Genomic DNA, 14,329 nt, shown 5'->3' with positions numbered 1-14,329 from the left:
ACAAAAAAAAGCAATATAGTGTATGCTGTCAAGTGCTGGGAGGATTGCATGTACATTGAGGTAATCAAACAGGTGATGGCGAAGCATATGGAATCACCATGTGAAGCTGGTATCACCATCTGAAGCTGCTAGTAGCCTGGGCATAACTTTGGACAACGAGTTGTCATTCTCAACTCATGCTTCTAATCTGACCTTGTCTTGCAGATCTCTGCTTTGTAACATACAAAGGATTCGGCCATTTCTCTTGCAGGAACCTGTCAAGATTGGCCCCTCCTACTGTACCCTGCTACTCTCCGTGTTGGCTTATTGACCCTGGACTGTTCTAACGTCTCTGATTTTGGATTTGTCCCTAATAATTGTCATTCTTCTTAGTGAATGCATCCTCCACCGAATCGCCTCATGTTACAGAAGCTGCCCAGGTGCTTGTGCATTCTCTTGTAATCTCAAAGACAGCAAATTGCTACTTGCTAGTCTTCTTCTAAGAGCCATCAGATCTCTATCCAGAATGCAGCAGATCGACGTCTTCAATCTTCCAAAGTTGGCATAATAAGATGGCCAAAGGACAAGATAGAAGACATCAAGGCAAGGAATCTCCTAACAATATAAGAATATACATTAAGTGAAAGGAGGCTGGGCAAGGATTAGTGAGCATCAGACAACAGAAACCTAAGCAGGGTTGGAGTGAGGAGGAATAGGAACCATCATGGGAGGGTAAACCGCTGGATAGTATGTACCACTGGGAAATAATGGAAGTGGCTGATGTGGAGAAATTCTACCAATGACTGGAAAAGGCTTTTGTGAAATACAGCACGGAGGCACAGTCAGGGCAGCACAGGAACAAGCTCTGAATGCAAGATCAATAGAAACTGGGATCTACCACACCAGGCAGAAGCCAAGATGCAGACTTGTGCAAAGATGTCCCTGAGACTATCCAGCACACAACAGTGGCATGCAAGATGCCAGCAGGCAGAGTGTACATGGAATGCCATAACCAAGTTTCTGGCATAGCATACAGAAATGTGTTGAATATGGACTGGCAATTCCCAGGCCAAAGTGGGATACACCCCTGATGGTGGTGGAGAATGACCAAGCTAAGATCTTATGGAACTTCCAGATACAGACTGATAAAATGGTAATGCCTAAACAACCGGATATATTAGTGATAGACAAACATCAGAAGAGGACTGTAGTGATAAGTGTTGCAATCCCAAGTGGAAATTAGGACCAAGGAACATATGAAAAGCTCAAGAAATACCATGGACTGCGAGAAGAGCTGGAAAAGATGTGTAAGGTGAAGGCAACAGTGGTTCCCACAGTAATTGAAGCACCAGGAGCTGTGACCTCTAAACTGGGAGAAAGCCTCCAACTGATCCCAGGAACAACATCTGAGATCTGCATCCAAAAGAGTGCAGTCCTGGCTGGGAACAGCTAAGATACTATGCAGAACTCTCAAGGTCCCAGGCTTTTTTGTGTATGTACTACAGGATGGAACCAAAACACACAAGAAAGAGAGAGAGAGAGAGAGAGAGAGAGAGAGAGAGAGAGAGAGAGAGAGAGAGAGAGAGAGAGAGAGAGAGAGAGAGAGAGAGAGAAATTATTATAATTATCTTTGCTTGCAGTACATTTAAGCATCATTAAATATTTAAAAGGTTATGGTTAAAACTGCATTATTAACATTAAGATTATTTACATGTAAATGGAATGAAAAATATATAAAATACAGATCTCACCTGGAATGTCTCTGATCCAAACACCGGGTCACAATGCTTACAACACACACTATTTGTTTCTGTTGTTATAAAATTATGACTAACAAGTGATATATTGTGCAGCCTTTTGTCTTTCTTTGCGTATCTATGTGTTTACCTTTTGTGCAAACTTGTTTATAAGGTCCCACAAACCAAAGTCTAATGAACCTGGCTAACCTTGCCATTTTCACCATTGCTTTTGTTCTTATTACAGACATGCCTCACTGAACAAAAAACAAGCACTTTAATCTTTTAAGTGCACCTTGTCCTTACGTGCTCATGCATGCAGTGCATGCTTTTGCTGACTGTAAAACAAATTATCAGTTACACTCCATCAGGACTGTAACCCAGACAATGAATTAATCAGTGAAATAGTTAATGAATCAAAGAACATTCCTATGACATGTTTATAACAACATGCTATTAAAATCAAAACAAATCACAACATCCTACACAATATTGTCATTTCATTTTGTGCAGCATCATAAAGGAAAAACATTATTGTTATAATTATGTATCTCTTTATGGATATGTATAGTTTTTAATAAAGTGATCATTTTGTCAGTTTTTATTACTGAGTTTTGGTTAAATCCATTTTAAATTAAGGGCACTATGGTTAGGTCAAGAATAGTATGCATATTAACATAAGCATTCTTAGAGAAACTGTAATAGTTAAAATTCCATAACCTATGAACTTCACTCAGACACTGCAATATCCTTCCTAACATGTGCAAGTTCCTCCTCTTCTCAGATTTACAGTTCTAATTGGTTGAACCGACTACACGCCCACTAAAAATTCCCTTAAACTCCAGTAACAATGCCATCTACAGCCTCTTTGTGAATCTATAGCTGAGTGTCTGATTTGTAGTACAAACTACATTGTACCTCTACAAACCACAACTCACAATGTCAGATCGAGGCGCCTTCGACACCAATGTGGTTACACTGACCAGGTTTGTCCTGGAAGAGGGTCGGAAGGCCAAGGGGACAGGAGAATTGACCACGCTGCTCAATTCTATGTGCACAGCCATTAAAGCTATCTCCTCTGCTGTCAGAAAAGCAGGAATTGCTAACTTGTAAGTGTCACCTATTATTTGTTTTTTGCAACATGAAATTATACTCTAATATGTACACTAATATACATTAGAATAACCTAGATTCTAATTATGAATCACTTGCAATTAATCATCATATATGAAACGTGGTGATAATTGATACGGTGTCATTACCAGCTCTGTATACTTTTGGTTGCATTTTAATATATGTTGTATGCAATATAGCAATGTATTAATACAATTTGTTTTATTTCATTTGCAGTATTAGCCAACTTGAAACAAGCCAGCTTGTAACATCAGTCAATGTTGAGCAAGTCTTCTGAATATACTTTGCCACAAACTCTGTTACTGATTAACTCTTGTTGTTAAAACTTTTTCTTTGGAGGTGTATATGCAGGAGCAAATGCAGTTCTGTAGAGTAGTAAGGGTTCCTCTTTTTGTGAGTTTGCATTGTAGGAAAGAAATGCAAAATACTGGTGGTAGCTGATAACACCTTTTTCTTAATTTATGTATAACTTTGTGAAGGAGCTTTTGCTGTGATCATTATGGCAAACTACTAATCATCCTTCATAATTTTTGTAGGTCTCTGCCGTATACAGACTCACACGTTTGCACACACATTCATTTATTCAAAAAATACACAGGCACATAAATTATGCATGATAATTTATACATGTCAGAATGAAGATTATTGTATCACTATTTTGTCAAGGTCTTTATTAGACTTATTTAAACACACACACACACACACACACACACACACACACACACACACACACACATACATACACACACACAAACAAAGTATGATCTTTCAGACAATACAGATAGATGCTGATAGATTAGGACCAGATACAAAACTTTTGTTGCAGAGTGTTTTGTACATTATGTTCTGCACAACATTTTCTAGAAAATAACTATAAATTATTTTACTATTATATAAATATTTTAAGGATTGCCACATATTACTTTTTATTAATACATATTATTAGTATTGAGTTCTGCCCTGGGATTGTGCACTTCCATTATTATGACATTTAAATGGTATAGTGTGTTAAAATGCTGACCTATTTACTATATTGTCTAGATACGTTTTTGCAATCAAATCTAATACTGATAGCTATGATTAGACCTTTGTTGATGCCTCAAACAGGGGTCAAAGTTTCTGACCTCCTTTGATAGACTGCAGTAACAATGGCGCTACAACAAAACTTTAGTGGTCTGCATGACATAGGTTTCCATTAAAATGGCTTTTAGTGGCTAATCACTTTGTCTCTCCCATTCTTTTGCTATATTTGTCTCATTATGCCTCAATATCTCTCAGGTATGGCATTGCAGGAAGCACAAACGTAACTGGAGACCAAGTAAAGAAACTGGATGTCTTGTCCAATGACCTGGTCATCAACATGATCAAGTCTTCCTTTACTTCTTGTGTGCTGGTTTCTGAGGAGAATGAGAAAGCCATTATTGTAGAGCCAGAAAGAAGGGTGAGTATGTATGTGTGTGTGCGTGTGTGTGTGTGTGTGTGTGGTTGCATATTCTTATATGAATCACTCTGTGAAAAAAAAATTCATGCACTCCACACTGTTCCACTTATTTTGGTGTCATTCCATACTAACCTACCTAGACCTCCCAGTTCATGGCATAGGATTTTCTTGAAAAAAAAAAAAAATGACAGAAATTAAATTAATGAAATCTTGCAATATCCTATAGCTCTACTCCAAATACTTTCTTTAGTTATGAATTTTTGAAGTTTAGCCATTTGAGCTAAATTTAACCACTTTGGCAATTCTTTATGTTTAAGACATAGAGGCTTATTATACAAGTCTCACCAATTTTTCACTGGATTGGATTACATTTGTACAGAACATCCAATAAATCCTAAGGATGATATTTGTTGATGAATGTTTTGCAGTAATCAAATTAATAATAAAAATAATACATTTAATTTATATAGTGCATTTCTCAAACTCAAAAGGTCGCTTTAGAATAACAGTACAGATAGAGAAAAACGAACAATAAAAATACATATTGACACATTTAACACCAATTAAGAACTGTTAACAGAAAAAAAAAATGATGAAAAAGGAAAGTGAAGAGCAGAGACTGTGACTGAGATTGAGGTAATGTTTTACATAGTTTTGAAGCCAAGTGACAAAATGTGATCTATTAGAAATATAGGAGGTGAACCAATCAAGATCCGTATTAGTAATTCCAATGTTTGAAAGGCGGGCGATGAGTATGTTATCATTAACTCCATCAAATGCAGCACTTAGAAGGAGGAGAATACTCAGGTGACCAGAATCAGTAGAGAGAAAATCATTGAGGGCTGCCTCAGTGCGCAGAAATCAGATTGGAAAGGTTTGATTAGAGGATGGGTATTTCAGAAAGACTGCAGAGAGGCTACAATCCTTTCTAATACATTGGCTAGAAAGGTGAGATTGGAAATGGACCAGTAATTATCAAGGAGTGCGCTTTAAGTCCAGGTTTTTTAAGAATGGTAATTATAGCTCAGGTTTTGAGAGCTGAAGGAACATAACCTGAAGTAAGGGATGTATTAATGAGGTGATTAATAGACATAAATAATTTTTACCCAATCACTTTCCTTTCCACTAGTTTTTAACTTTTAAAATTGTGTTACTGTGTAGTATTAATATAATTCTATTACATCTAGAAGTTATTTGGTGCTGCATAAAATATTGAGTGCCACAGATCTTGCTAAATATAGTAAAGATATTTGGACTATAAGAGTCTTTTCCCAAGAGGGATTATTCCAATTTCCTTGAAACATTTTTGGGAAATGTGAACGTGTTAATATTCATTCTCAATATATAAAAGAATAAAAATATTACTCCATCATTCAATAATCATTGGAAAATAGAGTTTTTTCATAATTTTGTTCTGGCTATAATATTCATTATGTAATTTTATTTAATAGATATTTGTACTATAATGACTTCAGGGTTTTCTATCTCTGTGTGATACCCACTGAGCTTAATTTCCATTGGGATCAAGGTATTAACAAGTTATAGCTTGTAAGCAAATTATATAAACTAATTTCTCACATCATCAACTAATAGTATTAGAAAAAACAGTCTGGGCTAATCCCACCTGGTACAAGTTTAGGCTGATTGCAGAATGGATTGTTAATACTCAGAAGTATATAAAAGTGTGAAATCCAAATTAATTTCATCATTACACAGTTTGACATGACAGTGAGCTCATGGAGCCCCACTCTATTGCAAAAATGTTTGGCCAGTTTGGGAACAGACAAGGAACTACTGAATTTGACAAGTGGCTATTCTGACTTGGAAGATGATGCCACATTTTGTTTGCATTACCAGAAGTACTTTTTGGTGAAATATAGCTTTCTTCAGAAACAGTAGTGTGATCCCATCAATGTACCTCCCACTTATATTTCTAAGATTCAATAACATTTAAATTTATAAAATGTAATATTTCATGTTTCTTTCGCTTTGCCCACCATTACAAGTTTAAGAAATGCTCTTTTACATAAAAGTATTAAATGACTGAGTAAAATAACATTTTTAAATCTTTCATATAGACAATGAATATTAACATTTCCCATAAAACAGTTTACATCTAATAGGAAAGATCTGTGGCATTCCCTTTTTTTTTTTTTTTTTTGCAAAACCAAATAACGTATAGATATGATAGAACTGTACTAATGCTACACAGAAACAAAATTTGGTTTCAAGAAAGTGAAAACTAGGCAATATTCATTTTTGATTCTTCTTGATTCTTCATTTGGTTGAAAAATTATCATCATTTGATGCATTTAATGCATTTACTTGAATGCATTATCTTTAGGGTTTCTTGGATTTTCAGTAAAATTCCAACCCAATCCAGTGAAAATTGACAATTGGTGAGGCTGAGAGTGCACATACAAAGAACTGCTAAAGTAATAAAATTTAGCTCAGAGGGCTAAACTTAAAAAATTCCTAAGTTGAACATTTTGAATAGAACTGTAGGGTTTTGCAAGGTTTCCTGAATTTAATAGCACATACATGATTTTGTTCAAGAAATCCATAACTTGAACTGGGAGGTCTTGGTGAGTTTCTAATAGAATTACTTTTTGTCTTATCTCTGGATTAGACTAAACATAATCTACTTTAAAATAGTAGTTGTGTACATTATTATGGTGCATAAAACACGCAGCAGTGACCTTCACCATCTTTCTCTTCTAGGGTAAATATGTAATTTGCTTTGACCCTCTGGATGGATCTTCAAACATCGACTGTCTAGCATCAATTGGAACTATTTTTGCCATTTACAGAAAGGTATTATTTAAAGACTATACAGACAATTCAAAACGCGTTACTTTGGATATGAAGTTTATTTTAAACAGCATTCTGTCAGTAAAACTTTACCAGTCTAATCTTGAAAAAAAAAAAACATGAAAGAAATAGCTTAGTTGGGCTAATAGTTCACATCTGCAACAGAACAATAACAGTACGGCATGTGTGTAGGTTTCAGAACAATGACAGTAGGGCATGTGTGTAGGTTTCAGAACAATGACAGTGGGGTGTGTGTGCATGTTTCAGGACAATGACAGTGAACCCACAGAGAAGGATGCTTTGCAGGCTGGTAGAAACATTGTTGCTGCTGGTTATGCCCTCTATGGCAGTGCCACCATGCTGGTTCTCTCCACAGGTGCAGGGGTCAACAGCTTCATGCTCGACCCAGTGAGTTAATTCTCATTGCCATTTCCACCTTCATTTCCATTACCATTTTCACCTTTCTAGGACTAGATAATGGTTAACATTGATAAATTATTACTGTAAATTATTACTTTTATAAATCTTTGTCAACAAAGTGTAAGAAAAAGGTTATTTTAACTTTTATTTAAAATTTAAATGCAAATCTGGCAATTTACCTCTCTAAAATTTTGTTTGATTAATTTACCTACACCTCATCTTCCCCTAACCATCTCGTTCTACATCACTAGGCTATTGGGGAATTTATTTTGGTGGACCGGGATGTTAAGATTAAGAAGAAGGGAAAGATCTACAGTCTTAACGAAGGCTATGCTCAGCATTTTTACCCAGATGTCACAGAGTATCTACAAAAGAAAAAATTCCCAGAGGTAAAATGCCATTTTTCAGAGATTCATATCGCCAATATGTAAAAGTGAGTGCTTCATTCTAACGCAATTTGATAGCCCAAACTAGAGCACTGTAACTCCTATACATGTAGTGTGAAATTAATGATCACACCTTTCTGTATACCTAATGTCCTAATTATTGTGTTGTGTTTTGTCTGCAGGATAGCAGTTCACCCTATGGAGGACGCTATGTGGGATCCATGGTAGCTGATGTTCACAGGACACTGGTCTATGGAGGGATCTTCCTGTATCCAGCTAACGTCAAAAGTCCAAAGGGCAAGGTGGGAGATGTCAGGATGATACAGAAAAATGCAAAGAGCAAGTCTAATGTAATAAAAAAAAAAAAAAAAAAACACAACATGGCTGAAATTAGCTGTGTGAGAGCTCATGTCAGATAAGCCTGAATCCACAACTTTCATTGATTGGGAGTACATAATTATGTCTCCGCTGACTTAATGGTTAGTTGTGAAGCAACTTTCTGTTTGGTTTCACTGACTATCTTATTTCTCTGATTGGTTTCATTGACACGGGCTCGTTTCTCTGGTTGATGGGGCCATAGCTGAGGCTGCTTTATGAGTGCAATCCTATGGCCTTCATCATGGAGCAGGCAGGAGGAATGGCCACCACTGGAGACAGGAATGTACTGGATATCCAGCCTGAGAACATACACCAGAGGGTTCCTATTGTGCTAGGTTCCCCTGATGACGTAAAAGAGTATATTTCAATTTACAAGAAGCATGCTAAGTAAAACATCCATGGGTTATCTATAAATCACTAGCCACAGACCCCTCCACACTTTAAAAAAAAACAAAACAGTAAAGACAACCTAAAGCAAAAAAGCTGTAGTATAAAGTATAACTGGGATCTAAAATAGAGAGCGGAATATACATTATCTGGAATGTGTTGCATTGGTTGTGTGGAGTTACCCCAGTCATCTCACCTTCTTGTATTATATCATTTTGTTAATGAATGTGTGTATTTGAAACATCCCTGGTCACATCAAGCACTTTCCACTATTCGCATTATGTGCCATAACCATGTAAGCATGAAGGGTATATTTTGAATTTAAAAAAATAATAAAAACATTACAAACACATTGGAATAGATAAAAGTTACTTCATAATTTTCTTAATTTTGCTTACCAGAGTCATCAGAGATTCTCTTTCTTGCTGGGAGGCACTAAACCTGAAGGTGGCAGTAGTCTGTCACAGTTCCTTCTTTATGTAGGTTTACTTTACAGATGTGGTTGAAGTTTTATCTTTGGTGAAAATGTGCTGGTACTTCAGAAAAGTTAAAAATCAGCTGGAACCTTTCAGTAGTCTATGCATGTCGAACATGAGCTTATCATTATTACCTTAAGATTTGGTACAGTAGGAATTCAACATAAAGCATAAAGTAAAAAAGGGGGAAAAAAAGAAAGCTAAATATTATTCCAAACTATAGTTATTATACAGCAGGTGAAATAAGTATTGAACACATCACCAATTTTCTAAGTAAATATATTTCTAAAGGTGCTATTGACATGAAATTCTCACCAGATGTAGGTAACAACCCATCCAATCCACACATGCAAAGAAATCAAACCATAGATGTCCATAAATTAAGTTATGTGTAATAATGAGAAATGACACAGGGAAAAAGTATTGAACATGCTTACTGAAATTTATTTAATACTTCGTAGAAAAGGTGTGATTTTGTCCCATTCTTCCACACAAACACTCTTCATATCCTGAAGGTTCCGTGGGCTCTTTCTATGAACTCTGAGCTTTAGTTCCTTCCATAGATTTTCAATTGGGATTCAGGTCAGGTGATTGGCAGGGCCATTCTAGCAGCTTTATTTTCTTTCTCTGAAACCAATTGAGAGTTTCCTTGGCTGTGTTTGGGATCATTGTCTTGCTGAAATGTCCACCCTTGTTTCAGCTTCATTATCCTGGTGGATGGCAGCAGATTTTTTATTAAGAATGTCTTGGTACATTTGTCCATTCATCCTTCCTTCAATTATATGAAGCATGCCAGTTCCATATGCTGAAAAACAGCCCCACACCATGATATTCCCACCTCCAAACTTATTCCCACGATATTCACACCTCCAAACTGTTGGTATGGTGTTTTTCGGGTGATATGCAAAGCCTTTTGACCTCCAAACATGCTGTGTATCATAGCAGCCAAAGAGTTCAATTTTAGTCTCATCCAACCAGACTATATTCGCCTAGTATTTCACAGGCTTGTCTAAATGTTGTTGGTTGAGCAAACTTTAAATGCGCATCAACATGCTTTTTCTTTAGCAATGGAGTCTTGCGTGGTGAGCATGCATACAGGCCATGGAGGTTGGGTGCATTACTTATTGTTTTCTTTGAAACAATTGTACCTGCTGATTTCAGGTCTTTCTGTAGCTCTCCAGAGGTGGTCCTTGGCTCCTGGACAACTCTTCTGATAATTCTTTTCACTCCTCTGTCTGAAATCTTGCGGGGAGCACCTGGTCGTGGCCAGTTTATGGTGAAATGGTGTTCTTTCCACTTCCAGATTATGGCCCCAACAGTGCTCACCAGAACCTTCAGTAGTTTAGAAATTATTCTGTAACCAATGCCATCAGTATGTTTTGCAGCAATAAGGTTACGAAAGTCTTGCGAGAGCTCACAGGTTTTACCCATCGTGAGATGTTTCTTGTGTGGCACCTTGGAAATGAGACACCTTTTTATAGGCCATCAGTTGAACCAGCTGATATTAATTTGCACTAAGTGACAGGGTTGCTTTATAATTATTGATAGATTTCAGCTGATGTCATGACTTTCCATGGTTTTTTGCACTTCTCTTTCATCATGTGTTCAATACTTTTTCCCTGTGTCATTTCTCATTATTACACATAACTTAATTTATGAATATCTATGGTTTGATGTCTTTGCATGTGTGGATTGGATGGCTTGTTACCAATATCTGGTGAGAATTTCATGTCAATAGCACCTTTAGAAATATATTTACTTAGAAGATTGATGACATGTTCAAAACTTATTTTACCTGCTGTACATACACAGTAATCAAATTATTAGGTACACCTATTCAACATCTATAATAAGCTGGTATACCATTTATGCCCTTTATGCTTACTGGTTTCTTGTGCACCAGATGCAGATGAGACTCTGGCTACTCATTTTTTACAAGCACAGCTTCAGGAGGTGTGTACAAATATTTTTGCATAAAAGGAAAATCATTGACTTTAATCCCATTGTAATATTGGATATTTTATCCCACTCATGTGTGTAATAGTTTTGTGGGAGTATTTTATAATATTGTCTACAAATCATGAAAGTTGTTGGAAACATGTATCAAGGTTTTTAAAACAATACCTCCACTGATTTTTTTACCTGGCCTCTAGGATATCCTGTTGGCCTGGGCCTGATCTAAGTTACATTATATTATAAAATCCTGTAAAACACTGTAATGTTCCAGACAACTCAGGTTGCAAAGCAAAAGACTTTGACACTGAAAAATGTTAAGTTGGCTAAAGATGTAACTAGATGCTTCTATTTAAATAGGGGGTTGAAAAGCAAAGCACATAACTCAATCACATTCTGACACTATCAAGAAGAGTTAAACATGAAACAGCCTATCAAATTCACAGCTTGGATGTTAAAGCCAAGCTATACAGCATCATTAGAATTCCAGTTTTGACTTAAATGTTTATTCAGCATCAAATGACTGACTCAGCATAAGACTACCCACATTTTGGCCATTTATGCTGATCATGAACACTGTAAAAGTGACTTTATGGACAGCATAAAACAGCACCCCCACCCCCCACCCCACACACACACACACAAACACACACAAACACACACATTAAGGCTTTAAACCATTCTCTCACATTTTACATACATACATGCATGTTTATAGCTTCGCAAAGCATTTTTGCAAAACTGAGCACCATGAGTTAGTCCAACCTGACAATGCATACAGAGTTTAAGTTTCAGGGTTCAGATCCTTTTGTAGTTTGCAAACTGATTTGACTTTTCCTGGTTTGCAAAACTCAACTCTTGTCAATCTATATAACACTCCACAATGACAAACCAAAAACAGGATATTTTACAAGATTGAACAACTAAAATTGCTATACTGATTGAACTACTATGGCCAGTCACCAAACTGCACTTCATACTGATGGCACTGGTCTGCCTACACCTTTTATGCTTTAATTTATCTTGGTAAATTTATATTTAACTTGAACAGCACACCCCAAACTCCAAACTGCATTTTATAGTGATGGTTCTCATCTATGCATCATTGCACCTAGGTTTTTTCCATCCCTCCATCCTCTAACTGAAAATAATTTATGTCAAGTCTTTTCAAGTTAATGTATATTTGTCAAAATTTGACAAACTTTAAATTTGTCAAATTTCATAATGATAGCTGTGCTGATTTTCAGTTAACAATTTTCATGCTGTTACAACAGGCTCTGGCAAGCCAACTTAGTTTGATCACAAACTTTACTTTCTAGTTTAATTAGTACTTACACCTGAACACCATCCTGTGTTTTTGCACTGGGTTGTGCAGTTTTGCTTTTGGGTTGTCATCTTGTTGTAGTGTAAAACTCTGCCACAGCATGAGAGCTTTGGCACTCCAGAAAATGTTTTCGCTAAGGCTTAATCTATATTTCTCTTCATCCATTTATTGCTAAAGAGGATTTTGATTTGCATGAATAGAGTTGTTCATGTGCCTTTTGGTAAACTCTAAATAAGCTCTAATGTGCCTTTTAATGAGTGCTGCACTGATTCTTATCCTTCTGTAAAGTTCAGCCATTTCAACATATGAACTTTGGATCTCATTCATTGTGACTATTGGGTTGTAGCTTACTTGAATGAGAAATGCCCTTCATCCCCAATTACTCAGGCAGCCAGGTCTACGAGGACTGGTGGTTGTAGGCACATTGTTAAAAGTATGAGGCAGCAGAACTTGTATCATAACAAAGGGTCTAAAAACTTTAAATTCAGTATTTCACTCTTTAAAAAATACATTTACTAAACATTTTAAAAAGATAGTTTTACTTTGTCATTGTAAAGTATTGTGTAGGATGATGAGAATAAAATGGAATTTAATCTATTTAAGGTGAGTGAAACAACGAAAAGTAGAAAACGTGAAATGGTTTGAAAACATGCACTGTGCACTGTATGTAGAACACTGTGTATGTAAGGATATATGCAGATGTGGCAATAGGTCTGTGTATTTCATGTCTCAGAAATGAGAAAATTCATACAGAGGAAGAAGGTTGACATAGATCTGGTTATCCACATATTTGTGCCAAATTAAAGCTGCTAGTTACACTTGTTTCTTTGTCTGTTTTATTTCTAATTCATATAAAAATCTACAAGTAAAATAATATCTTAATAATATTTTATATTCTAACCCTTTAAAAAATCTCCTAGACTCCTGCCGTGTTCGGGTGACGTGTGTGTGTGTGTCTCCATCTCCACGCCGCTACATTGTTAATTAGTCATGTGTCAACCACAATAATTATAGCTCTGTGGTGAAAGAGATGCTAATTGGTTCTGTGTCAACCACAACAATTATAGATCTGTAGTGAAAGATATGTCAAAATCAATAAATTTTACATCCAAATTAAAACCAATTTAGTAACTGTAATTTAGTAATTTAGTATTTATCTGTCTTAATATAAAACATAACACTAATATGTGAAACATGGTACTACTACCATTGCTGACAACTTTTATTTAGCTACCTTTTAGATAAACAAAGGTTTGAATCTGAGATCAGCTACTTCAATTAAATCACTGCTGAAACACTCATTTAAATGGTTAGTTAACAGTCATGTTGGTTTAATAAGCTGGTTTCAGATGACCATATTTAGACTCCATCAGTTCATTTTGTGACGTTACAAATAACAAAATAACAAAAAAGGGGAGTGTTTTCACCTTTTAGCATATTCCACACTGTCCAGAACAAAAGCCCAGTTTAAAATATTATTATGGAATAAAAACACAGGGACAAGCACTCAAGGAAACCGAAAAGCAGCAACCACAATTGAAACCTGTAAAACTAAATCCAGAGAGGCATATTTACAAATAATTTAACAGTTAAGATTAAGAGTAAATAATAACAATCAAGAATGAATTTCAAAACATTCCATAAAAGGCTATAAAAGCCACATTGACTCTTGGCCCATAAGCATTTACCTGATGCTTTTATCCAAAGCAACATACAATTATGACAACTTGATCAATTGAGGGCTAAGGGCCTTGCTCAGAGACCCAAAAGTGGCATCTTGATCCAGCATCCTTCTGATTACAAGTCAAGTACCTTAACCTCTGAGCCACTACTACCCTCAAAGCATTTGAAGCAATGTTGTAGTCGTGCTCCCTTGAACAGGGACCAGAAACAGGTCCACAGCT

The 14,329-nt window shown here is 36.1% G+C and overlaps 1 protein-coding gene across 1 annotated transcript; it reads left to right on the top strand.

The window, feature by feature from the left end:
- Positions 1 to 2,583: 2,583 nt before the first annotated feature.
- On the top strand, positions 2,584 to 8,741 carry fbp1b (fructose-1,6-bisphosphatase 1b). The gene is made up of 7 exons (XM_027007947.3): positions 2,584 to 2,824; positions 4,128 to 4,290; positions 7,012 to 7,104; positions 7,369 to 7,509; positions 7,773 to 7,910; positions 8,090 to 8,209; positions 8,488 to 8,741. The coding sequence occupies exons 1-7, from the start codon at positions 2,655 to 2,657 to the stop codon at positions 8,674 to 8,676; spliced, it is 1,014 nt and encodes a 337-aa protein (XP_026863748.2). The 5' UTR covers positions 2,584 to 2,654; the 3' UTR covers positions 8,677 to 8,741.
- The last annotated feature ends 5,588 nt before the right edge of the window (positions 8,742 to 14,329 follow it).

The sequence above is a fragment of the Electrophorus electricus genome, chromosome 1 (genome assembly GCF_041902795.1).
Source record: "Electrophorus electricus isolate QZ-2024a chromosome 1, ASM4190279v1, whole genome shotgun sequence".
Taxonomy (NCBI): domain Eukaryota; kingdom Metazoa; phylum Chordata; class Actinopteri; order Gymnotiformes; family Gymnotidae; genus Electrophorus; species Electrophorus electricus.
The sequence above is the reverse complement of the archived record's forward strand: the minus strand, read 5'-3'. Positions and strand labels throughout refer to the sequence as shown.